General features: G+C 44.2%; 1 protein-coding gene across 1 annotated transcript; it reads left to right on the forward strand.

The window, feature by feature from the left end:
• The first annotated feature begins 8246 nt into the window (after window positions 1-8246).
• On the forward strand, window positions 8247-24540 carry parvab (parvin, alpha b). The gene is made up of 13 exons (XM_036543556.1): window positions 8247-8577; window positions 14730-14819; window positions 14941-15011; window positions 15445-15547; window positions 15637-15777; window positions 17584-17699; window positions 18150-18208; window positions 19132-19151; window positions 19343-19404; window positions 19512-19580; window positions 19875-19976; window positions 21430-21502; window positions 23941-24540. The coding sequence occupies exons 1-13, from the start codon at window positions 8442-8444 to the stop codon at window positions 24015-24017; spliced, it is 1119 nt and encodes a 372-aa protein (XP_036399449.1). The 5' UTR covers window positions 8247-8441; the 3' UTR covers window positions 24018-24540.
• Window positions 24541-24851: the final 311 nt, after the last annotated feature.

Raw genomic sequence — 24851 nt, forward strand, 5'->3', positions numbered from 1 at the left:
GGCTGTGTCTCTCTTCTGTGTGTGACATCACAGCTCCTCCAGGGGACGGTGCTTCCGAGATGTGAGGTGTGCCTCCACTCTGAGACAGATCCTGTCAGATCCGCCCCTCTCTGTCCTACCCTGCCATCCTATTCAACATACCCCCTCTGTGTGACTGCAAAGGTTTTCCTCCCCTGTGATTTCCAGCGCTGCACTCTTATCCAGAGTGACTTACATAGGTTACAATTTCATTTTTTACATGTTATCCATTTATGCAGCTGGATATTCAGTGAGGCAATTCTGGATCAACTACCTTGCCTGAGGGTAGAGCGGCAATGTGGGGAAATGAACCAGCAAACTTTTGGTTGCAAGCCCTTCTCCTCACCATTATTCTACACTGCCACCCCCCAACCCCATCTGGTGAGGCTATCTGTGTCAATTAAAACCTTGCAGCCAAGGTAGCCCAGCCGTGGGATGGTAAAGGCATTGACCCCCCTTGTCCCGTACTCTTCGGTGGATCTGAGGCGTGTGCGTCTGCGGGACAGTTGTTGCCTGAGGGAATTGATTGGTACAGGTATGAAAGGAAATTGGGCCTGTCCTGTTGGATTATGGGAGCTGCCAGTTGAGCACACCGCCGGGGTCTTCAGCCAGTGTGAGCCCTGCCGCACTGACAGCTCCTTCCTCAGATAATCACAAACAAAGGCGCCTCACCCTCCAGGCTAACGCCCCGTCTCACCTCCGCCAGCACACAGGGTAACGCTCATTTACACATCCGAGCAACAGGGCCACGCCCGAGCGCGCCTGTTTACCATGAAACCCCCCGAGATGGCGCAGTAAAGCGGGGAGCCAGAGATACCGACACCTTCAATCTTCCCAGCGCCCGCTAACAGCCCCGCGTGTCTGTGCTCAGTCAGAGCGGTGAGGAAATCTCACAGCAACCCGCATACCCCTGGCTGTTCCTGAGTAACTCAACCTCATGAACCCGGTCATCTCCCATTTCTAGGAGCGTCTCTCGCAAGCCGTACAGTTCAAACGATAGACGTTGCTGTCAGCGGTGCGGTGTGTAACTGCGGGGACACGCTGTCTTTGAAGTGCAGAAGAATGATTAGAGGGCTATGGGGGGATGGTGGGCCGATGATGGAGGTGCGTAGAGAAGGTGTCTGCTCTGCTGAGTGTTCTGCTCCCAGTCAGAGGTAGGCATTGATTTTGGTGGGGATGGTTATTCTCAGAGGCTGACCCAAACTCGTTTCAAAACCAACGGGTGAATGAGGAGAGGGCAAAGGAGAGGGATGGGGGGAGGGAGGGGTGGGGAAGCAAGAAGCTGGGGTGTGGAGACTTGAGGATGAAGCAAGGAGGGGGCGGCCGGGGGGGGGGGTTGCTGGGGGGCGGGGGCTGCTCCATCACGTCCGTGCGCTCCACAGCTCTCTGGGTTTGCTGGCGTCTCGCCGCCCAAAGGAGGGTACAAAGAGATCAAACACGGACAGGAAATGGGGAGTGAGAAAAACAGAAGCCCTCCCAGCCTACCGGCCGCCTGCGTGCACCTCGGGGGAAAACACTCACTTAACCCTGGGAAAAGGACAGAGACGCACTCCATCATCTCCCCTATCACTGTTACACACCCCCGACACTGCACAGAGACTTCACTGTCTCAGGACGTAAGAATTTCACCTGGACCCTTGAGTCTACACATATTGGTGATGTCATCAAATCAAATAATAACATATCATGTTTCACACAGTGGTCAGGACAGTGGAGTCACAGGCCAGCTCCCTCTAGAGACTGAAGACCAGCCCCTGCAGACTGCATCTTGGCTCCCCTCCCTAGTTATAACACCTTAAGCTGTTTTTTTCTTATATTTTACTGTAGATTATTTTTGTACTTCTTGAATTGTTTTTATTGTTGCATTTTTACTCAGATAATTGAATTACTTATTACAGCATCGTATGACTGATTGACACATGCTCTAACGTGACACATCATTATCTGCATGCACTTTTGTTTATGTGGCTTTGTTATACACGCTAATGCCTCTTTGCATGGTGAATTGTTCTAGTTAAAAGCATCTACCCAGTGATTAAACGTAAATGTAGGGAAAAGTCAGGAGGGAAAATATACACTCAGTGACCACTTTATTAGGTACACCTCTCTAGTACTGGGTAGGACCCCCCTTTGCCCCCAGAATGGCCTGAATTCTTTGTGGCATTCAACAAGGCTCTGGTAACATTCCTTCTGCTCCATGTTGACATGATAGCATCACGCGGTTGCTGCGGATTTGTCAGCTGCACATTCATGCTGCGAATGTCCTGTTCCACCACATCCCAAAGGTGCTGTATTGGACTGAGATCTGGTGACTGTGAAGGCCATCGGAGTACACTGAACTCATTTTCATGTTCCTGGAACCAGTTTGAGATGATGTGTGCTTTGTGGCATGGTGGGTTATCCTGCTGGAGGTAGCCATTAGAAGATGGGTAGACCGTGGTCATAAAGGGACTCACATGGTCGGCAACAATACTTGGGTAGGCTGTGGCATTTAAACGATGCTCAATTGGTATTAAGGTGCCTAAAGTGTGCCAAAAAATGTTCCCCACACCATTACACCACCACCTCTAGCCTGAACCGTTGACACAACACAGGATGGATCCATGGATTCATGTTGTTTACACCAAATTCTGACCCTACCATCTGCATGTCGCAGCAGAAATCGAGATTCATCAGATCAGGCGATGTTTTTCCAATCGTGTACCATCCAGTTTTGGTGAGCCTGTGCCCACTGCCTCAATTTCCTGTTCTTAGCTGACAGGAGTGGTACCCTGAGGGGTCTTCTGCTGCTGTAGCCCATCCACCTCAACATTCAACATGTTGTATGTTCAGAAATGCTTTTGTATATGCATAGCACTGTTGTAATGTGTGGTTATTTGGGTTACTGTCGCCTTCCTGTCAGCTTGGACCAGTCTGGCCATTCTCCTCTGACCTCTGTCATTAACAAGGCGTTTTTGCCCACAGAACAACCGCTCGCTGGATGTTTTTGTTTTTCACACTATCTTCTATACACTCTAGAGACTGTTGTGTGTGTGAAAATCCCAGGAGATCAGCAGTTTCTGAGATACTCAAACCATCCCGTCTGGCACCAACAATCATCCCACAGTCAAAGTCACTTAAACAGACTTCTTAGCCATTCTGATATTTGGTCTGAACAGCAGCTGAACCTCTTGACTATGTCTTCGTGATTTTATGAATTGAGTTGCTGCCAGATGATTGGCTGATTACATATTTGCATCAACGAGCAGGTGTACAGATAAAGTGGTCACTGAGTGTATATAGCCCATTAAAATGAATCCAAACAACAATCAGTTATAATAACGATGCTAAAAGCTTACGCATACACAGGACCCCTCCTGATGCACCAGGCTTTTTGACTGCACAGAATGCGACATCAAAAAAGTATAACACGGGCAACGTTTTGACTGGGATGTCACCTGTCAGAGCATGTGGGCTAACCCTCGTGTTTCAAACACAAGACATTTGTTGCATAAAAGGAGACTACAGAGCAGAGGTCGCTGTCGGGTGTGAGGACTTCCTTTTCTATGGCCTCCTGTAGAGAGATGGCTCCAATTGCCACATGACTAAAGAGATTAAAGTGGGGGAATATTTTGTCATTATTATTATAATGGCCTTCAGCAAAGTGGTAGAGGCTGCCCTCTTCCCCTACCCCAGCATCTCTGCGGAAAAACAGGTTATGAAATAGCGGTGATTTGCATTCAAATAAAATGTCAATTTGAAGTTGAAATTGCGTCGAAATTACGGCAGAGATAATGGGGCCTGTAAATAAAGGAAAGGATGGGAAAGAGGAATCCGAAATGCAGCGTTTCATTATTTCAGCGCACGTTGGGATGCACGCCGGTCATTAAAGCAAACAGTTCTTTCAGGTGGGGGGGGGACATCAAATCCTCCTAGTCTTTTAACAAGTAATGTGTTTATAATCACATCGCTAAAAGGAGCTGTGCCTTACTCATGGAAACTGTAAATTGTGTTTTAACATGTTTGATTGATACTGTTTGTTTTGTTTTGTTTTCCAGAGAAATGCCCGTTGGTGTTTTCAGCGCCACCAAGCACGAAAACGAACTGTGCGTCCTTCGAAAAAGCTAAGAGGATATTTGGTTTCATGGTCACAATGGAGGAGTTATATATGCAGATTGTTTCCTCCCCAAAAACCCAGCACAGTCTATGCAGTGGTAAGCATTGTGAAATGTATGTCTTTTTATAAAAGGACACCGTTCCACTAAGAATGCCACTGAATGTCTTGTTCAGTTGTCAGGCGTGAATGTTGTTGAAGCCCCCATAAAAAGTGTCCCTTTTTATCTGCGGCAAAGCGCAGACTTGGGCCGGGGGCTCCTTTCAGCGCACCGTGTGGCCTTGTGGCAGATTTTGGTACATAACTGCGTGGAAAAATGACAGCTAATGACAGCCCCAGGCAGGGAAGTGTTCATTGTGCGTCCTGTTCACATGGTTCTGTGCGGATAATTGTATTTGGGGGGGGGGGGGGGTGAAGGGTATACATGGTCAATAGACCCTTTGTCAATGGACATTATTCATAAACGCAAACTACACAGAAAGAGGACAGGAGTAGGTGGCGAACAATAGCTGACGACTGCGAATATATGACAGGACTCAGATCACCATGTTTGAATGGTGAGGGCAGTATACTACTGCATGCATGCCATGATTTCTTTGTTAGTTTCCTTATTTTAAAAAAAATATATATTGTAAATACTCTGCCTTTCCCAGGGCCATGTGACCAGGTGATAACAATATGAAAAAAAGAACAACATTTCTCAAAAGCTTTCACAGTGAGGATGCCACACAGTGCCTCAGGAGATAAACAAGAGTCACATATTCCAGAGCATTGAGAGCTTTCCTTAATACTTCAACCATGCAAAAATAGTTTATGTTCACATGTTATTTTTATGAGAATTATATAAAATTAAAGATAGTGAGATTATTGTATTAGAATTAGCATGATTCACAAAGTCTGCAGCCATAGATTGGTCTCCTTTTCAAAGCTCCCTTTTCTTCATATGAATATGAATAAACTCAGCTTTATTTAAAAGAAGCTGGTAACATCTTCACACGCTCTAACAAGCATCTTGCATTGTGTCTGAGTCTACACACGTTGTCCAGGTGCGTGATCGAACAATACGATACACAAAGCAGTTGCTTTGTACTTTCAGATGGCTTTAATAACGACTCACGTAGCTTACAATTTTTTACATTATGCATTTATACAGCTAATTATTTCTTGAGGCTGTCGGGATTAAGTCCGCTGCCCAAGAATGCAATAGCAGTGATCGACTAGGGAATGAAACAGTGTGTGACAGATTAGAATATGCATTGTTTTTATGATGAACAGGTTTTTTCTTGACTATCCTCCTCCAAGAAGCTTTGTCACAGCTCTCCTGCAGGGGTCAGTAATGTTCAAAACTTAGTTCAGTTTACAAAATCAAGGTATGCAGGACCAAGGCAACGCAGAACAGTACTTGACAAAGTCTTCCACTTACCCTCAATAAAAAAAACAAATGAACAATCAAGTACTGATTTAATTGTAACTTCATCTGTGTCAGAAGTTGCGGTGATTCTTGAATTTAGGTTCACAATGCTCTATCTGTGGATCTATTCAGAACCCCATGGCGGTGAAGGTGATTTTATAATCATATATTTTGTACAAATTCTGTATCAATAGAACCACATATTGAGCAGGGGATTCAGACCCAGAAGGAGAGAAGAAAATGTCCTGCCCAGGTGCAGCACTCGGCTTAATTTTCTTCATTCATTATGCTGAATACATCGTCTTAGTAGTGAAAGCAAAATCAATGATACATGGGAATGAAAAGAATGCCTTTGTTGAATCCATCTGTCTCTTCTTGCCAGTCAGTGACTTTTTACCTTGAGGATCAGTAATGGAAAGGCATTCTCTTTCAACGACATTTTGACCTCCAACCAGTGAAAATGGTGTTGAAGAGCTTTTTTCCTAATGTGTGGTCTTTCTCTGTAAAGGCCCACAATAGAGAAACCTTTAACTTTGCTACTAGTGTGGTTGACTGGTGGCGTAGGACAGCCCTATACTCTCAAGGATGCTGTGTTTTAAATGGAAGCAGCATATTTCAACCATATTGCACTGATCTTTTCTACTTCTATAAAAACAGAAACGAAACAATGTAACATATAATAAATCATTCCAGAACACCGACTGATTAATCTTTCAGAACACACCAATCTTTGTTGTTTATTGTGCTGTAAAATATATATATATATATATATATATATATAGAGAGAGAGAGAGAGAGAGAGAGCAGAATATCAATCTGACAATCATAAATGGCCAAACCCTGTCTACTTCCCCCAAATAGCAGTGTGGAGCAGCAGAAGAACTGGGTTTTTATCCAAAATGGCTCTTGTTCCCTAGAGTAGCACAACCTCACTTGAATGGCTTCTGGAAAATACCCAGCCATGAGAATGGCTTACATGTGGAAGAAGTCCCTAACATATACTATACTAGTGAAAAATTAACAACCGAAACATAAAATCAATCACTCACTACACCATTTTTGTTCACCACAAACAACCTTTTCAAACAGTTCACATCTGTTAGTAAATGATGAAATGATGGCAAGCAGGCAGCTGACAACTAAAAGTTAGTAAACATTGAGTAAAGTCACAGTAGTCGAAGGAGAAATTGTAAGGATGGCAGACAGGAGGAACACCCTGATGGGTAGAGGAGAGGCCAGGACCTGGACAGCACAGTGCGGTCCAAGGCTGCCAGTTCCGCTGGACCTAGAACTCACTCACCTCAGCAAATACTGTATGTCCCCCTGTTCACTTCAGAAGCCTGGGCCTGGTGACCTCAGAAGCTTCCATGGTGGAAAAATTGCACTCAAATGATCTTGTGGAAGCAACGCTCATCATTGTCCCCGCCCTGACTGAGATCAGGCAGCCAGGGGCCTGGTTCCACATCTTGGATGCTGGACTTTGCCATATGCTGTGGTAATAAATGAGAAAGAAAGAGTCTACAGGGGTGGCTGTTTAGCATAGTGGTTAGGCACAGGGCTTGTAACCAAAAGGATGCTGGTTCGATTCCCCACTGGGGTACTACTGCCGTACCTTTGGGTAAGGTACTTAACCCACAATTTCCTCAGAAAATAGGCAGCTGTGTAAATGGATAACATCTTAAAACTGTGACCTCTGTAAGTTGTCCTGGATATGAGTGTTTGCTAAACGACAATAACTTAACAATATACACCCCTGTCAGTGTTGAATGGACAGAGAAAAATGCTGACATGGAGCACATAAATGCATTTCAAAGATTCTGCACAGCAAATCCTGCATGTCTATATCCATTTTTTTAAAAGACATGCATGGCGATGGTTACAGGTAGTGGAGTCCAACGCTCCTGAGATCTCTGATGTCAAGCTTAGAATTGTTTTTCTTTTTATTCTACTTGTACTTGTGTTGTAGCTGAACTGCATCTTCCAATCAGCACCATTCACCTGTAGAGGCCCTCTTCACACAGCACCCAGGTTCATCCAATATCCATAAATGCTATTCTGTTTGGGCTAAGCTAAGCCCACAGCACCTGAGAGGGGTTTTTTTGTACACCCATAGCTGACAACCATGAGTTATTTTTTTTGCTGGATCTGTTACACTCAGGAATAGGTGTATTGCATTTTCTTATTCAGTATTCACATTTTGTCGTGTATTTTCTAATGCTGTGTAAATTGCTCTGCTTGAGGGTGCCTACCAGATACATAGGCTACTATTACTACTAATAATATTTCTATAAATAGTTTCTGCATGATAAAGATGGGGGATTGAGTCATAGTCATTAAGTCATAACGTAATTTATGGAACTTTCATTTTCAACACTGTTTGACATAAAATGTATCACATAGCAGCTGTAATAGCTGTAATAATAAACCATATCTCAATGTGATCTCCAGTCTGTTATATATTATATCAAAGTCGCATCAGTTTGACCAATGACGTCTCTAAACATCCATGGTTTTATATAACTTTTAAAATCTCGATTTGTAGCAGTGCAAAACCACAACTTTACATAAAGGGAAACATGTACGGCACACCCTTGGGCTTGCTAAAACAGTAAATCGGATAACCACATCGTATTTGTTGCAAATGCCTGATCGTTGACGCCCATACCGTGGCTGTTCAATGCAGCGTATCATTTGTTCCAATGTTACCCATGTCTCTCCCGGAAAAGTAGGGGAGGGAACATAGAACAAGGAAGCGAACTAGGAATGCAATAACTGAGAAAGCTGACATCCGAGGGCCAGGCAAATACTTGGAATTCCGCTTCCGTTTTAGGAGTAAACTTTGATTAGACATTCTTGTCTGCAAATCCAAACTTCTGCGACACAACTGACGCTGAGAATCAGTGAGGGAATACACCATCCATGGCTTCTTCGCCGCAGAAATCTCCGTCTTCTCCCAAATCGCCGACTCCTAAATCTCCACCCTCAAGAAAGAAAGATGACTCGTTTCTCGGGAAACTTGGAGGAACTTTGGCAAGAAGGAAAAAGGCAAAAGAAGGTATCTAGCTAAATAAAAATTTACAACTATTATCTGTTTTTGGTTCATAACTGTTAAAACAACAGGTATTCGCTGCCTTTCGGTCAATAAAGCTTTGCATTTTATATTTTAACTTTTCGTTTGTTTGATAGTTATTAACTACTCTAAATAAAACTGTCTCCATGCTTCACAAATAACAGTGTCTCTTATAAATACTCTCAATTGGTAAACACTCTTAAAACAGTTTGGAAAAGTCTTAAATGAAGTGTCATCTAAATGGGTGCGCTCAGACATCTTGATATTTAGTGTGGCGTGACGTCACGGCACGGCGCAGCCATATTGCTGTGTCGAAATTATAATATTTGAGGATATTTTAACATGGATATTGTGTTTTGCGAAATTTTACGAAAAATTCATCAAAACGCTTATCGTTTGTGTAATGTAATGGTATGACATTTATAGTTTGTTTATAAGAAGTCACATTTTTAGCATACCTCTGTAATTACATTTAAGTAATGTATCCTGACCACTATTTATAGCCTGAAGCTATAAAAAATCCTGTGTCGCCAGAAGTGTATTTTATGTACTTTATATGAATTGATTGGATGGTTTGCCCTCATATTCCAACAACTGACCACAAGTACTCCATTTTGAAATGTGGAAGAAGCATAGGTGATAGGGTAAAATATGGGTAAAATCTATCCATCTATGATAGAAACATTATAGAAGCAAAAAACATGTACAGTATTGAATTTATAGCTTGGATTATTTCTAGCACATGCATGTTCCAGTCAAATGGCATTTTGACAGTCAACTCATTTTACTTTAAACAGTGCAGAAAATGCTTTCTTTTCTGTGTTTCCAGTATTTCCAAAGCAGAAAAGACCTGCACGGTGAAAACATTTAGCACTGCTTCATTTGGGGCCTTTGGGGTTAAATTGCCCAGATTTTGAAGATATATTAATTTGTTGTTGTGGTGCACCGACTGTGTTGGCATATTTTCCTTGCTCTAGCTGCACTGAGGAGATGAAGTTCTAATACGGTCTGTGTGGTGCCAGAGTGGGCCTGAACTCTCGTGTTCCTGAGTTTACATTAGGCAGAGGCAGCTGCACTCTTGCCATCTATGGAAGAGAGTCTGGTATTCTCGTACAGATGTAGCTACCCAGGAATGAAGGAAGACCAATCTTAGCCCTTAGGAGTAGAGCGTGCACACCCCCCCCCCACCACCACCCCTACTCCCCCCAAGCTGAAGCAGAAGTGGGCTCATCCTATTCCCAGAGTGCACTTGTGTTGTGATGGGCTTGCATTAATCAAGATCCACAAAGCGGCGTGGGACAGGGGAGGCTGCAGCTGAGCCCTCTTCCCCCTGCTGCGGGCGGGGGGGGGGTTGACAGTGACCAGGATGTCCGCGTGACTGCCTCTGATTGATGGAGAGCCTTTGCCATCCCGTGCGGCCGCTGCGTATTCAATTAAGAACACACAGCCATTCAGACCTCTGGCGAGAGAGAGACGGGGGTAGGGGGGGTTGGGGGGTACAGTCCCCGGACGAGGACGGGGATGAAGGAAGGAGCGAGAGAGAGAGGGAGGGAGAGGCAGAGAGCCTGTTTTCCAGACAGAAAGACGAGTAAACAGCCGTAGGAGGTGGAGAGGCGGTGTGCCGGCGACGAGCGTGCGCTGTGGGGAAAGATGTCGGAGCTCTGGGCAGGGAGAGATGGGATGCGGAGCCCTGTGCCCAGGTAGGACGGTCCTCTCCGCCCCGTGGGAGTCAGACAGGAAGTGAGGAGGGAGGAACTCGGTGTCCAGGCCCTGCCTGTGATGGTGACGGCAGTCCCCACTTAACCAGGGAATGAAATGCGTACACACACGTGCATACACACACACAGGCACACACACACGCAGATACACACATATATGTACAAAAACACCACACTCATGCAGATACACATACAGATACGCACACATACGTACAAACACGTGCACATACACGTGATCATACCACGCAATTGAAGGTGTTACATTTCTCCCGCATGCTCTGTCAGGGATGGCATAGCGATTCTCTTGTACTGTACTTGTTAATAAGACATTTGAATACCACCGCATGTTCACAGTATTCTCGTAGCGGGAGTTCGGCCTTAGTAACATGCTGTGTTGTCTTGTAATTCAAATGTGTGGGCAGATGTGAGGGGCAGCATACAGAAGCGACGTTCTTCCTCGTCTGTTGGCAGATGGCTGTCTGCAGTTTTTCTGGGCTGGTTTCTTCGGCATGAATCCGAAAGGTTTGGTGTGATGTCTTTTTCTGTCTCGGCCTGTGAAGCCGCGCGGGGGGCGGGCTGCAGGGGGGGGGGGAGGCTGGTGTTGATTAACAGGATGTCAGCCTCGGTGGGAAGGGAGGCATCCAGCAGGTGGGCATGAAATCCAGCACAGGACGTTCTCCCGCGCTCCACCGCACGGGCGAGGATCTGTCTCCCAAACCAGATGCGCTGGCAAGTGGTAGGGGGGCGGGGGACAAGACACTGAGGTGGGGAGGGGGTGGTGCTGGGTACCACCTGCGTTGGGCTGTGTTTGTCTCCGAACCTGCCAACTCCCACAATTCCCTGGCAGGGTCAATTAAATGATGGAGCGGAGAGGAGGAAGCTTGGAGAGGCGGCACAGCTCGGCACGCAGATCGATAAGTGCTTAGCAACTGCGCAGACGGAGACGGCCTTCGCGTGTGTCACAAAGCCCGAGCTGAGACCGCGGCGCTCCAGCAACATTACACTACATTATTGTCATTTAGCAGACGCTCTTATCCAGATCGACTTGCGCAGGTTATAATTTTTACATGTTATCCATTTATACAGCTGGATATTTACTGAGGTAATTATGGGTTAAGGACCTTGCCCAAGGGTAGAGCAGCAGTGCGCCAGCAGGGATTTGAACCTTTTGGTTACAAGCCCTGCTTCTTACCGCTATGCTACACTGCGACCGAGACAAATGTATGCAAGTAATCAGTGGGAAATAATTAGCCTTCTCATGATGGCAAACTTATCATGGAAGGCTTTCAGTTATGGCCAGGTCCAAGGGGTCACATCAGAAAGATTGAATGATATTGATGGTAGCTAATGATTTATCAGTCCAGAGACACAGTGCAACCTGTTGTACAAAATGAGTTAGTCCTGCTACATGTGCTGTGCTTGTGTGGTAGTTGCCCTTGTTATTCTGTCAGAAGTTTGTTCAGCTCAATTTGTCATTCTTTGTACAAGATGAGAGGGAAGGCCTGCAAATGGTTGATGATTTTGTCAAAAAGGGAGCTTTGAAAACCCTGAAAGTGAAATATAGCCCTTCAGGGCCACCAATGGGAAAGAATTAGTTATTAGTTATTCTTTTAATGGATTGCTTGCAGATCTTGCATGAGAATGACAGGCATGCCACCTAAACAAATTTGCATGGAATATTTTAATACAGGAGGATATTGAGATTGAATGTGGCTGCATCAGTGGAATTTTATAAGGGGCACAGGGCAAGCTGTGAGTGTAGCACAAAGCAAAGGTCAGTAGCGGTGTTGAGTGTTAAAATATTTCCCGTGCCCCACTTCACAACTGGAGAAGACTAGCTAGTGAGAAACATGGTTTTTTTATCGGCAGCCTTCAGAAAGTGAAAAATGTAATCAAAATAATTTCTCTGAATAGAGCGCTCTGTACGACAGTGTACAATGCACACCGCGAAGCCTGCCCTTTGCAGTCTTGAGCCTTTCATGGCGCTCATTGGAGCGGTTCGTGTACTTGAGTTGCAAGAAAGCGCTTTGGCCTCGTCTTTCAACATATGCACGCAGAGAACTGATTAAATGGAGGCCCTTGTCTCCGTGACCGAAGACAGACTGCGCTCATCTTTTGTTGTGGACCTAGACCCGTCCGGTGAAAAGGCCCGGTGAGCATCCGCTTCCTGTTTGAGGTGACCCGCGGCTCAATGCCAGGGCCAGGGATGGAAAAGGAAGCACGGCTTGACCTCTTAGAGATGCAATAAATTCGGACAGTTTGGCCAGGACGGGGGAGGTGTGGTTTGGTGTGTTAAAGGGCCACCAATGGGGAAGATTACGAGCAAATGCCTTTTTTTGTGAAAATGCGGTTCTGAATTGCAGTGCTGGCCCTGATGAAATTTCTGCTAATGTATCCTTAGCTAGATTCCGCCATTTCTAATGTACCATGAAGAAATCCTTCATCAGTGTCATTTCGCTGTTCATTGCTGGGGACAGCTGTGAGCCTTCCATCAGACCTATCATTATGATCTTAACTGCTCATGCTAAGAGGATATCAATCACCCCAAAACACTGAAGTCAGTTTATGGCCTGGGTGATTGTTTGGGAGCATCAAGAACTCCTTCCTTTGTCTGCAATGTATACAGTGGTCACAAGAGCAAGAAGACCCTAGACAGTAAAGCCTAGACAGGTGGTGCTGATTAACAGGAAGCCAAATTGATGTGAACCCCCCCCCCCCCCATGCATTCATATCTATATCCGCCACTTGCAGGACTATTTAACCTGCTCTGTTAGTGTGACTTCAGTTTGACGGTGGGCTGTACCACAGTCTCACTCATGCTTGTAGTTGGATTATTGTGCTGTTGGTGGTCCAGGTGATTGAGACAGAGTGCTGTATGTTGCATGCTTAGTACTGGTCACTGTACCTCTCCGATGGCAGGCAAGTATGTGACTGCAGAAATGCCTCTCACTGCACTGGAAAAAATGAAAGTCATTTAGGAAAATTGCAGACAGAATGTTGCCCAGGCCCCGTTGTAAGAAAAAAGATCAGTTTGTGTGGCGCTTTTTGATACCACAATATGAAAAGATGCAATGCTGAGAGCTTAGGAATTTAACCTACGCCCCCTGAGGCATTGGTTGCCTTTTAACACTGCTGATGAGTTATTCTTTTAATGGATTGCTTGCAGATCTCGCATCAGAATGACAGGCATGCCACCTAAACAAATTTACATGGAATATTTTAATACAGGAGGATATTGAGATTGAATGTGGCTGCGTCAATGGAATTTTATAAGGGGCACAGGGCAAGCTGTGAGTGTAGCACAAAGCAAAGGTCAGTAGCGGTGTTGAGTGTTAAAATATTTCCCGTGCCCCACTTCACAACTGGAGAAGACTAGCTAGTGAGGAAGAAACATGCTTTTTTGTTATCGGCAGCCTTCAGAAAGTGAAAAATGTAATCAAAATAATTTCTCTGAATAGAGCGCTCTGTACGACAGTGTACAATGCACACCGCGAAGCCTGCACTTTGCAGTCTTGAGCCTTTCATGGCGCTCATTGGAGCGGTTCGTGTACTTGAGTTGCAAAAAAGCGCTTTGGCCTCGTCTTTCAACATATGCACGCAGAGAACTGATTAAATGGAGGCCCTTGTCTCCGTGACCGAAGACAGACTGCGCTCATCTTTTGTTGTGGACCTAGACCCGTCCGGTGAAAAGGCCCGGTGAGCATCCGCTTCCTGTTTGAGGTGACCCGCGGCTCAATGCCGGGGCCAGGGATGGAAAAGGAAGCACGGCTTAACCTCTTAGAGATGCAATAAATTCGGACAGTTTGGCCGGGACGGGGGAGGCGTGGTTTGGTCTGTTAAAGGGCCACTGTTCTGATGCTGTCGGATCCAGTCGGGCAGCACCGCGGAGATGATGGGGCCAGATTGCTGTGCTGCCATTTTGATTAGCCTGCAGAGATATTTCCCTCTGTTGGCCTGCCCCGGTGATTTGGCCTTTAGCGGTATGTGGGGGAGGATACTGTTACGATTCTGGAGAGAAAAATGTAGGCTACCTCACTCAGGAAAAACTAAAACAGCAGTAATCTCAAAAACAGATGACACGGAATGACAATGAATCTATGCTTATTGCAAATAGCGTGAAAATTCCTAATTGAGGGTTTTCAGCCAGTAGGTGTGATTAACAGATAGCCAGAGTGAATATGTTTTGAAGATGTTCATTTTGTGTTTAGTGTCAGAGTTGAAATGATTCTAGCTGTGACATTTTTGTGTAGTCGTTTTTATTTTTTTTTTGATGTTTGGCTGAAAATTTCTTGACATTAATTATTGTTGGATTCCTGAAAGACCAAAGACTGTCAGAACGAGGCAGGAAAAGGCTTGGCCTAGTGGAGTCTGGGCCTCAATTTGTGTGCTCTGTCCTGATGCATCCTTTTTTTTCCCCAGTGTCTGAACTCCAGGAAGAAGGGATGAATGCCATCAACTTGCCGCTCAGCCCCATCCCCTTTGAGCTGGACCCAGAGGATACCATGCTCGGTAGAGTCTCTGCCAGCCCTCCCCTGTCAGAGCTGTTTCATCCCACACATCTCACATTTAATCATGTGTTCTGTGTCTGTCCATATCTTTTTCTCACTCTTTTGTCTATCGGTCTCTACAGAGGAAAACGAGGTCCGCACCATGGTTGATCCCAACTCCAGGAACGACCCCAAACTGCAGGAGCTCATGAAGGTTTGAGTTCTGAGTGCAATTTGAAATGAAAATTTCACTGCAGGTTGTATTGAGTTTGTTTGCTGTAGAGATTGTGGCCCACTTTACTTAAGCTTAAGGACACACCAACTCACTGTCAACTGATTCTGACTATGTTACAAACAACCAGTGAAAAAAAATATACAATATAAATGTTTACTTATGTGAAAACTTTGTGATCCTTGAGTGAAAGCATTTTTTCATCAAGCTGTCCGTTTCCTAAAAGGGAATAAAATTGTTGAATCAGAGATAAATTTATACCAACATTCTAGGAATATCTTAGAGTAGAAAAACACCATAATGATATTATATCTACTACTGTCTAACTTCAATCTAAGGAGCCTGTTCTGTTAAAATACGTAAGATCTGTTGGTACACGATTCATAAACATTCGTTTACATGTGTTTGGACACAGGTGCTCATAGACTGGATCAACGACGTGCTGGTCGGGGAAAGGATCATCGTTAAGGACCTGGCTGAGGATCTTTATGATGGCCAGGTTCTTCAGAAGCTCTTTGGTGAGGACCTCCCTGCCTTACCTCTCCTTCAGTGTGCAGCTGGTTCTCTCGATCTCACGGCTAAAGTGAAACTCTCCTCGCCACCACAGAGAAGCTGGAGGGGGAGAAGCTTAACGTGGCCGAGGTGACGCAGTCGGAGATCGCCCAGAAACAGAAGCTCCAGACGGTGCTGGAGAAGATCAACGACACACTGCGGGTCTCTCCCCGGAACGTCAAGTGGAACGTTGACTGTGAGTTTCCCCAGATACCTGCACGGCGTTCTGCAGAGCTGAGAGCGGACCTCAATCCGTCCGTCAAATACTAGAGCTGGAGAAAGTGCCCTGTTCCATGTCTCTTTCAAATTAGAAATGAGAGGTGCAGCAGTGCATTGGGCATGCTCACTGAATGATCACTAGGTGGGCACACTCTTTTACCATGATCGCTTTAGTCATTCAGTTGGTTGGCAGCCTGTCCCCTCTGTTGATTTCTGAAGATTAATGTATGTGGTAGTTAAAGGTTGCTCATTATGGCCAGCTCTTCAGCAATTCTTCTAGGAATGTCTTAAAAGGTCAATCCATGTTTGAGTTGTTTTAAAAGGCACGTTCCCATCTGTTTTCCCATTGGAACAGCCCAAACAAGTTGAAGTTTGGTGAAATTTGCTGAAATTTCTGCTGTTGGTTTTTCTAAAAGTTGGTAATCATTTTGGATGGATGGGTATTGATCGCACCTTTGGAGCGTTAGCGGACTGCGAGCAGGATGGAGACGTGGAATACCCTGATGCTGTGACGTTTAGTGAAATGGGTTGTAGAGCAGCAGTGTGATGATGGTAATGTGTAGGGCAGTTACTGACAGCATATAATCATCCATTCCTAATGCTCTTTTTATGTCATTCAAATACCCATTACAAATTAACCAGAAGTTCTTGTGGGTGTTTTCATGGTTCCCGTTGCAAGCATGGGAAGGGTAATTATAGTGCATTGGGAAGTGTCAGACTAATTAGAATATGGTAATTTAATTGAACACCCTCAGTTAGTAGACACTCAGTCTTAATAATGGAATATTTGACAGGTGCAAGGAGTAGCTGAAAGAAGATGGCAAAAGAATTCACATTGTATATTGATGTCTTGTAACTCAATTGCTAGCATGGTTGAAGTTTCCACTTAAAAAAATCATACCGGACCATCCTTTCACCACTGAAATTCATCTAGACAAGGCTCACCCTAGAAGAAACCCAGATTGAACACGCCCCTTATGGTCCAGAGAAATGTAACCTTTGGGTCACCTCCTTCAGCACTTGAGTCCAGGCAGGAAAATGGTGGGAGTTCTCTGATCATAGCGGCATAAAGAAAATGAGAAACGATTTTCCTCAATTGGATGCTCAATTGAATTTTTTTTTTTTTTTGCTCTTTTCTTTTTCTCATTTTAGGAGAACATCCTTATATGCCCTGAGTGTTCATCAGTAGTATCTTTTTAGCCACAGTGTTTTTATAAATTGCTGGAGAATTTCCTTCTCTCCTCTGTTCCTCTAACACTCTGAGGAAGCTCCCCCTCTCATCAGGATTCTCTCTGACTTCGAGCAAATCCCTTTGTTTTTCTTTCATATGCTCCCCCTCAGCTTTTTTCTATAACCAGATCATATTTTTTGGGAGCTATTTTATTTCTTTAGGGATTATCATATTAGCACAGATCAGCCTGCATGGCGATGGTTGCACTGCTATGACAGCAGGTGAAATCTGATATCTGAAGTTCACGCACTCAAATGAAGGACAGATACTGTTATGGTGTGTGACCTCCGGGTGACCCTCAGCTTGGCAGCCACGAGGAGAGATATGACCGTCCAAGTTATGAGAAAGAAAGATTAAGTCTGACATTTGATTATGGCGCAGGAAAAAAAAACCCTGTCTATTATTTATAATCCAGTGTACCTGTGGGCAGCTGGGTTGTTTGTTATGAGGGTATGCACAGTGAACAGGGCAGAGAGTTTGGAGGTGAGATGAGTGCCATTTGAGTTCTTATCATGCCTCCTCTCTTTTTGCCCTTTTGCTTCTCGTTCCCAGCGGTCCACGCGAAGAGTGTGGTGGCCATCCTTCACCTGCTGGTGGCGCTGTCCCAGCACTTCCGAGCACCCATCAGACTCCCAGACCATGTGTCCATTCAAGTGGTGGTGGTTCAGGTAGCTGGGCTCATTTTTTTTTTTTTTTTTTTTAAAGGGACGTATGTGAAGTAGGATTTCAGAGCCTGTAGGCGTACATCAGCAATTCAACATCTTGCATACAGCAGCTTCACCTTGAGTTGAAAGGCATAATCTCTTTTTCTGATGTATTTTTCTTTTCCAGTACTGTTGCTATTTTGACCCTATGCGATTTTGAAAGATATTTTCCACAGTTATGTGGAATGTTATAGGAACATTATTCCTGGTCTCTGATTATAGTAACGGAAAGCTTCCATTCAGATCCCAGCGTTCGGTTTGCGGTTTTATTTCCAGAATTCCAATCTGGAATACTGCCAGCCTGTTGAGATGAAAAGATTGTTCTTGTGGGGAAAGCAGGGAAGAATGAGATCTGTGTAAGTTTTTTGTGTTTATTTTGTGTCCTGTTTAGTCACGTTCTCCGCTTTCCCACAGAAACGAGAGGGGATTCTGCAGTCCAGGCAAATCCAGGAGGAGATCACTGGCAATACTGAGTACGTCGGCACCGCCAGCGCTCGGCTTCCCCCTTATCCCTACGCAGGCGCGTATGCAGGGGAGACATGCAATACCCAGGGCCTGCTGTCCACAGGCTGGTCAGGGCTGTCTGCAGGGGACGAGGGGGAGAGGCATCATAAACCAGGACGTGCAGGCAGACACATGCAGAGCGATAAACTGACCCCAGAACTGAGAGACACCTTCTCCTGCACCCGTCCTCCCCGGCTGTCTTACACTGTTATGTTTTTTAGCGGGTGAACCAAATGACAGAGAGGCCTTTTGAAAGACAAATTTTCGGCGTAACAAAGGGGACGCGAGCGAGATGAAGAGACAAGTTGGACGGCTTCTCTTGGTGTTACATTAAAGCGTAAAGTAACAGCAGAAGTGCCAGCCCCCCCTGGGGAGTGGGGAGTCGGGGGGGGAGGGGGGGGGGTGGACGGAGCAGCCCCAATGCCGTTCCTGCTTTGCCAGCTCGCCGCTGCTTCGCGAAGCTCCGGCCGATTAATAGCGGTCCAGCGAGTGCGAGTCGGCCGGCGAGATAAGGGAAGAGGGGGTGGGCTCTGGGCCGTTGTCATGCCACCAGCAGCAGCTGCGGAAGCATGCCTCTGCCGGGACAGATTGGACCGTGAAGAGAAGGCGCTGGCGGACAGATGTGCCCCCCTCCGCCACCCCCCCCACCTCCCACCCCTCCTCAAACGCCCAGGGACAGAACCGCAGCCCTCGACCCAAACCCCTTTGTCTCTGTTCTCGCCTGGCTCCCCTGATTAGACCATCTGCAGTCCATTAATATTCACCCTTTAAACAAAGTCCTTGTTTGCTTGCTTGTTTGTTTTAGCTTGAATATATTGCTTTTGTTTTTTTAAAAACACAAATTAGTCACTGGGTAACATTAACTGATTTTTGCTTTTCTCTTTTCTCACAGGGCCTTATCAGGAAGACATGGTTTGTATTTGTTTCTTTTTTAAGATAAACAGTTTTCATATTCACGTGTCATGTTTTGTCTCATATATCAGTTCATCTTTCACAGTAATTAGACCCAGTGTGAATCCTGTACATTCGCGCTGTGTGTAAACCGCCAGCATTCCACAAGCAAAGCATTTTCATTAAGGAGTCCTCACTGTTCTCTTCCTCAGAGCGGGACGCATTTGACACCTTGTTTGACCACGCGCCGGACAAGCTCAATGTTGTCAAAAAGGTATGAGCATACATTCAGTGGAACCAAGAACAACTTGTGGATGACACCAGTGCAGTTTGGTCAGGGGCTCTACTGTAGCTCACACAGAAATGCCTTGTCGTTTTCAGACCCTGATCACCTTTGTGAACAAGCACTTGAACAAGCTGAATCTGGAGGTCTCTGAACTGGACACACAGGTGCAGTGTAAAAAAATATATATGGCAATCCTACCAGGCCAGTTGTACATTACATTGCAATCCTACCTGGCTAATCCTACCTGAAAGCAATTTGAGCATTGTATTTTGGGTGTATTAATGGTCTGAAATGCATTTTTCCATGTTTGTTAAATGTAACTTTAAGGTTAGCAATTACAATAGCACATAAGATATAATATATACAGAAGGTTGAGAAAGTCTTTTTTCTAATGAAGGATGATTATGCATTGTCAGAGATTGTTTTTTTTTTTTTGTTTTTTTTTGGTTTTCCTCCAGTTTGCCGATGGGGTGTACCTTGTGTTGCTGATGGGACTCCTGGAGGGGTACTTCGTTCCCCTCTACAACTTCTTCCTCACCCCTGAAAACTTTGAACAAAAGGTACATCATGCAGTGTCCTGCTTTCCCCTCTCACTAAATTAGTGCAGGCCACACTTTATCCAACACTGCCTTCAGGAAGCCATCCGCACTCACTCTTAGTGCTCTTTGTATGTGGCCTTGGAACCCCTCTAATGCAGGCATGGAAACTGTTTTATATGGATTCTTTTGGAGACTGTGTATCCATGGCCTTTCCTGATGGGATCAAACACATTAAATGGTCTTTCTATGTCAGGGTTGACTTAATTTTTTTTCATCTGTCAGGATGTATTCTACAATCTCCAGTATCAGATTTAATGTACTACAGCTCAGTAATAGTTACTTAGAGATAAAGTACAGGTGTAGAAATGCTAACCTACACCTACAATCAACACAGGGAGAAATGGAAGAAGTACTGCATCATGGGGATATGTACTGTGTATTTGGTAGACGCATAAGCAGTTGAGTAGGAATAAGATGGCCATGGAGGTGAAGGTCAGCGAAATGGACTTCCTGAAACCGGCTTTCTTACCTCACGCAGGAGGCTGTCAGTTTGACAGCACCCTCTGAAAGGAGAGTGTTTCGACTGGGCTTGTGTTCACGGGGGCGCCTTCCAGCTGGCTCTTGCCAAACGGAGCGGGCATGTGTTTCGGGGTCTGCCTCTGTAATCTGTGTGCACACAGGACCCCAGTCAGCGACAGGGAAGGAGAGATTAGCACACTGAGAGAGGGGTCCTTACGAGGCCCTCTGTGAGACAGGCTGCCACTGGCCTGAAGGAATCCTGTTACCTCTCTGAGTGCTGGCTACTAATTGCCTTCATATTTTCTCCCAAATATACCCTGATCCCACCTGATCTCCCCAAACTCAAATCCACCTGGCAGCACCTCCGCGCGCACAAGCACGCACGCACGCACACACACACACACACACACACACACGCGTGCACACACATGTGCACATGCACAAACACCAGCCCCAGTGCACCACCTTGTCTGCTGGGGCAGAAGGGTTTACTCAGCATATTCTATGGTAAGGAGTAATCCATTTGGTGTGCTGATGCTGGCAAGTAGAGCACTCTATTGCACAGTGGAGAGAGTTCAGTGATTTTGCGTGTGTTCATGTGCGGATGTGTGTCTGTGTGCGGGAGTGCATGCAGGTGTGTGTGTGTGTGTGTGTGTGTGTGTGTGTGTGTGTGTGTGTGTGTGCACACGTGCGCATGTGCGCATTCCTGACTGGCCACTGTGATAGATTGAGCAGGAAGGTTTGCCTGCGCTCTTGATGTGGGTCCACACACATGGAAACATGCTCTGATGTATTCTTCAGGGGCAGACAGGAGACTGTACAGGATATAACAGAGTTTCATGCCTGGGTCTGTGGAGACACCCACTTTTTTTGCTTCTCCATTTTGGAATACTCACATTGTGACCTCATTGTCACATGATTTCTGTCACGTGATGAAGGTACTTTTCCCCTGCAGGTGCACAATGTGTCATTCTCCTTTGAGCTGATGCAGGACGGAGGCTTGGAGAAGCCCAAACCCAGACCTGAGGGTAGGTGTGCAGACCCTGTTAAAAACAGCTGACATTTGTATACCTGCTGATGTTGTCATTGTATTAACAATTTTTATGAACTTTTTTAAAGATAAAGATTTAAAGATAAAAAAGATCGTTCTTGTTTAAAGGTAAAGATTTTCTCTTTATCACCAGCCTTCAAAGCAATGAAGTGATGGCTTTGTGTGTGTAGAGATGCGGTCTCTCAATATTTCGTGTTGGCATATTTCTCAATACATTTATTTCTTTTTGCCTTCTCTTGAAGTTTTTGGTGTTTAAAATTGATTAAAACTAAATTCTTAGCAACAAGAGCCTTAAACGAGAACACTTTTAAACTCCCTTTTTATACCTGATGGGCTGTTGAAAGTGTCATTTGAATTAATGTTGTTTAGAAAGCAGATAGAAAAGCCAGCAGTGTTTTAATGAGCAGGCTGTCATTTCCAAGGCCATCTGAAAGATTCACATCCATCTCTGGTATCGGGTAGCAGCTTTGAAAGCTTCACTAAAGACTGGGAGTGCATGAATGAAATGAAAAGATCTAGTTACAATGCTGAGAGCACACTGAAGAAAAAAAATAGTATATATTGGTATTAATGTCTTTTCCTGTCTTGTTTCGCTTTATTAATGTAACTCAGTAATTTGTCTGCATTATTTAAATGGTTATTCTCTCGATGTTGCAAAGTACTTATACCTCCCCTGTTGATCTTTCACTAAGTTTGCATAAATTAAAAATGGCTGCTTTTATTTGATTTGCTATTAGCTATTTTACTACATTGTGGGCTGCCTGTCTGATTGTGTCTTGAGTGTTTTTGGGTGTGTGCTCCTGTGTTTCTGTGTGCATTTGCATCTGTGCTTTATGTGCTTGTGTCTTTTTGTGTGATTTTCATCTGTGTTTGTGTTTGCCTTTTTATGTTTATTTTTATTTACCCGTTCTTGACCTTGTTTTTGTCTGCACGAGCTTGGGTCTGTGTGTGAATGTTTAACTGTCCTCTGCAGATAGAGGAATATAAATGCATCTTTATTGAAATATTGCTCTCGTAATCACGCGTGTTAATGGAATCCAGCAGGAATTTCCAGCATGCATTGATTTCTAGTGGCAATGCATGACCTCCGGCTGAACTCCTCAAGTTCAATTAGTTTGAATAACTGAATGTCTTTCTTCATGATTGTCACAATATTCCAAGAATCATAAATACGAATGGGTCTTTCCAATATGTGTCTTAAGGTCATTAACTCGGCTAGATAAATTTGTGGCAGTCATGGATCATTTAAGTAACCAAGCCACCACCCCCCTCATACTTAAATACTTAAGAGTGGTTTCAATATGAATCTTGCATCCATAGTTATTGTCAAACTATATCAGTGCCATATGTTCGTGTCATCCTCTGATCATGGTATATTCTTTTCATGTAACATCTGTCAATATTTTTTGCTCTCTCTAACTCTTGCGGTATAAATAGCTGGAACCCCATATAACCATATTTTTATTACTCCAACATGTTGTCTCAAATGTTCTGTGTGTGACAATGTTATCTAAAGTATAAGCCCTGATTATGGTGACATTGAAGTTAAGCAGAAACTCTTTACAAATGATAACTACAGTGTTGTTTTAATTGCTGTAAGTAGACCCATATGAGTCCTGTCATTCAAAATTGTTGAAGGTGGCACATTTCTATGATGTCAGTAACTGCACTGTAAATGGTAGGAATAATTATTGGTATGATAATTATATGCCTTTTCATGTAATTTAACAGCTTGTGTCTTGTTGAGTTTGAGGTCTTTTTCAATGAGCAGTTTAATTATCAGATACAGGAAAGAATTGTCTTTTACTGAGAGTAATTTTGGTTTTAATGTGTTCATAATGTAATTATGCACATTTGTATATTTGTTTTTCCTTATAATAACACTTGTTACGTGGGTGAAACTCTCAATGACACTAGCTCATTTAATGTGATCTAACAAGATGTTTCTACCTGTGAATCTAGGCTCAAATTTACAGGGCTATTTCCAGAGGATGCATTTTATTGCTTTTTAGCATGGTGTCTTACTGTTTCACCCTGACAATGGGTGTCAGGTCCGTAATTATTAGAAGTGAAGTTCAACAGTATGTCATAAAAGTGAACACCAACCTCTACTCTGAAACTGTAGCCAGTAGTCTCTATCCATCTAGATGCAATACTACTGCATTTGAGAAACCACCAATGTGTACTGTTAGCTCTCTGTGTGCTTACAGCCATTTACATTACATTACATTCTTGGTATTTAGCAGATGCTCTTATCCAGAGCAACCTACATCAGTTAGTTTTTTTTACAATGTTATTATTCATTTATACAGCTGCATATTTACTGAGGCAACTGTGAGTTAAGTACCTTGCCCAAGTTTTCCACCTTATGAAAGGACTGATGGAAACATCGTTTTGGGTTTTGTCTCCCCGCAGATATCGTGAATTGCGACCTGAAGTCGACATTGAGGGTGCTCTACAACCTCTTTACCAAATACAGGAATGTGGACTAAATGGATGTGACCACTGTCATTGTTCCTAGGGCAACCGGTCCTCTCACTGATCCTCTAGGTGTCTCACCCTCACCTGGGTTCAAAAATAAAACATGCTTTACCTGCAGATCACAGCAATTCCAACTGAATCACAGAGAAATACATTGTTGTAAACACTAACCCTATATAAAAGCCACCTTGTGAATAAGGAGGATGGCTTTTAAATACAACTATATCTATATATTCATATAAATGTTGTATAGTTTCCTTATACTTTTAAACTTTTAAAGGAGAGCTAAGTCTTATTGATATAACATGCCAAAAACTTAATTGTGTTCTTTTCATGTTATTAATCCAAGGTCATCTTAAAACAAGATGTTGATGTTGTCTTCATTTTGCTACTAAAGATATGAAGTTAGATTCTCAGTGTTAATTGATTGTCATGTGTTACACAACAGTGATTGACTAAAGCATCCAAATTAGGATGCTATTCGGGGGGAAAATTACATTGAAACTAAAACTGAGGTGCAGCTTCATCTGATCTGAAGTTAACTGACATTATGGATAGATAACAAAATTGAATATCAGTCTTTAGTGTTAACCTGCTTACGTGAGACTCGTTGGCACACTGCCATATTTTCCTCCGTAAAGATGGTATTTCAAAGGCAATACCAGTGTCAGATTAGGTCTCAGAATGAAATAACACTATTGTAGCGCTCAAGGTATTTATATTGTGGAGTCAAGGGTCACCACACCAGCTTTTGTCATCGTGTGTCATTAGGAACTGTGTATGTGATATTACACATCACACAATAGTCTGTGTGTCATTTTTGTAGGATTTCCACATGTATCATG

The sequence above is a fragment of the Megalops cyprinoides genome, chromosome 13 (assembly GCF_013368585.1).
Source record: "Megalops cyprinoides isolate fMegCyp1 chromosome 13, fMegCyp1.pri, whole genome shotgun sequence".
Taxonomy (NCBI): Eukaryota; Metazoa; Chordata; class Actinopteri; order Elopiformes; family Megalopidae; genus Megalops; species Megalops cyprinoides.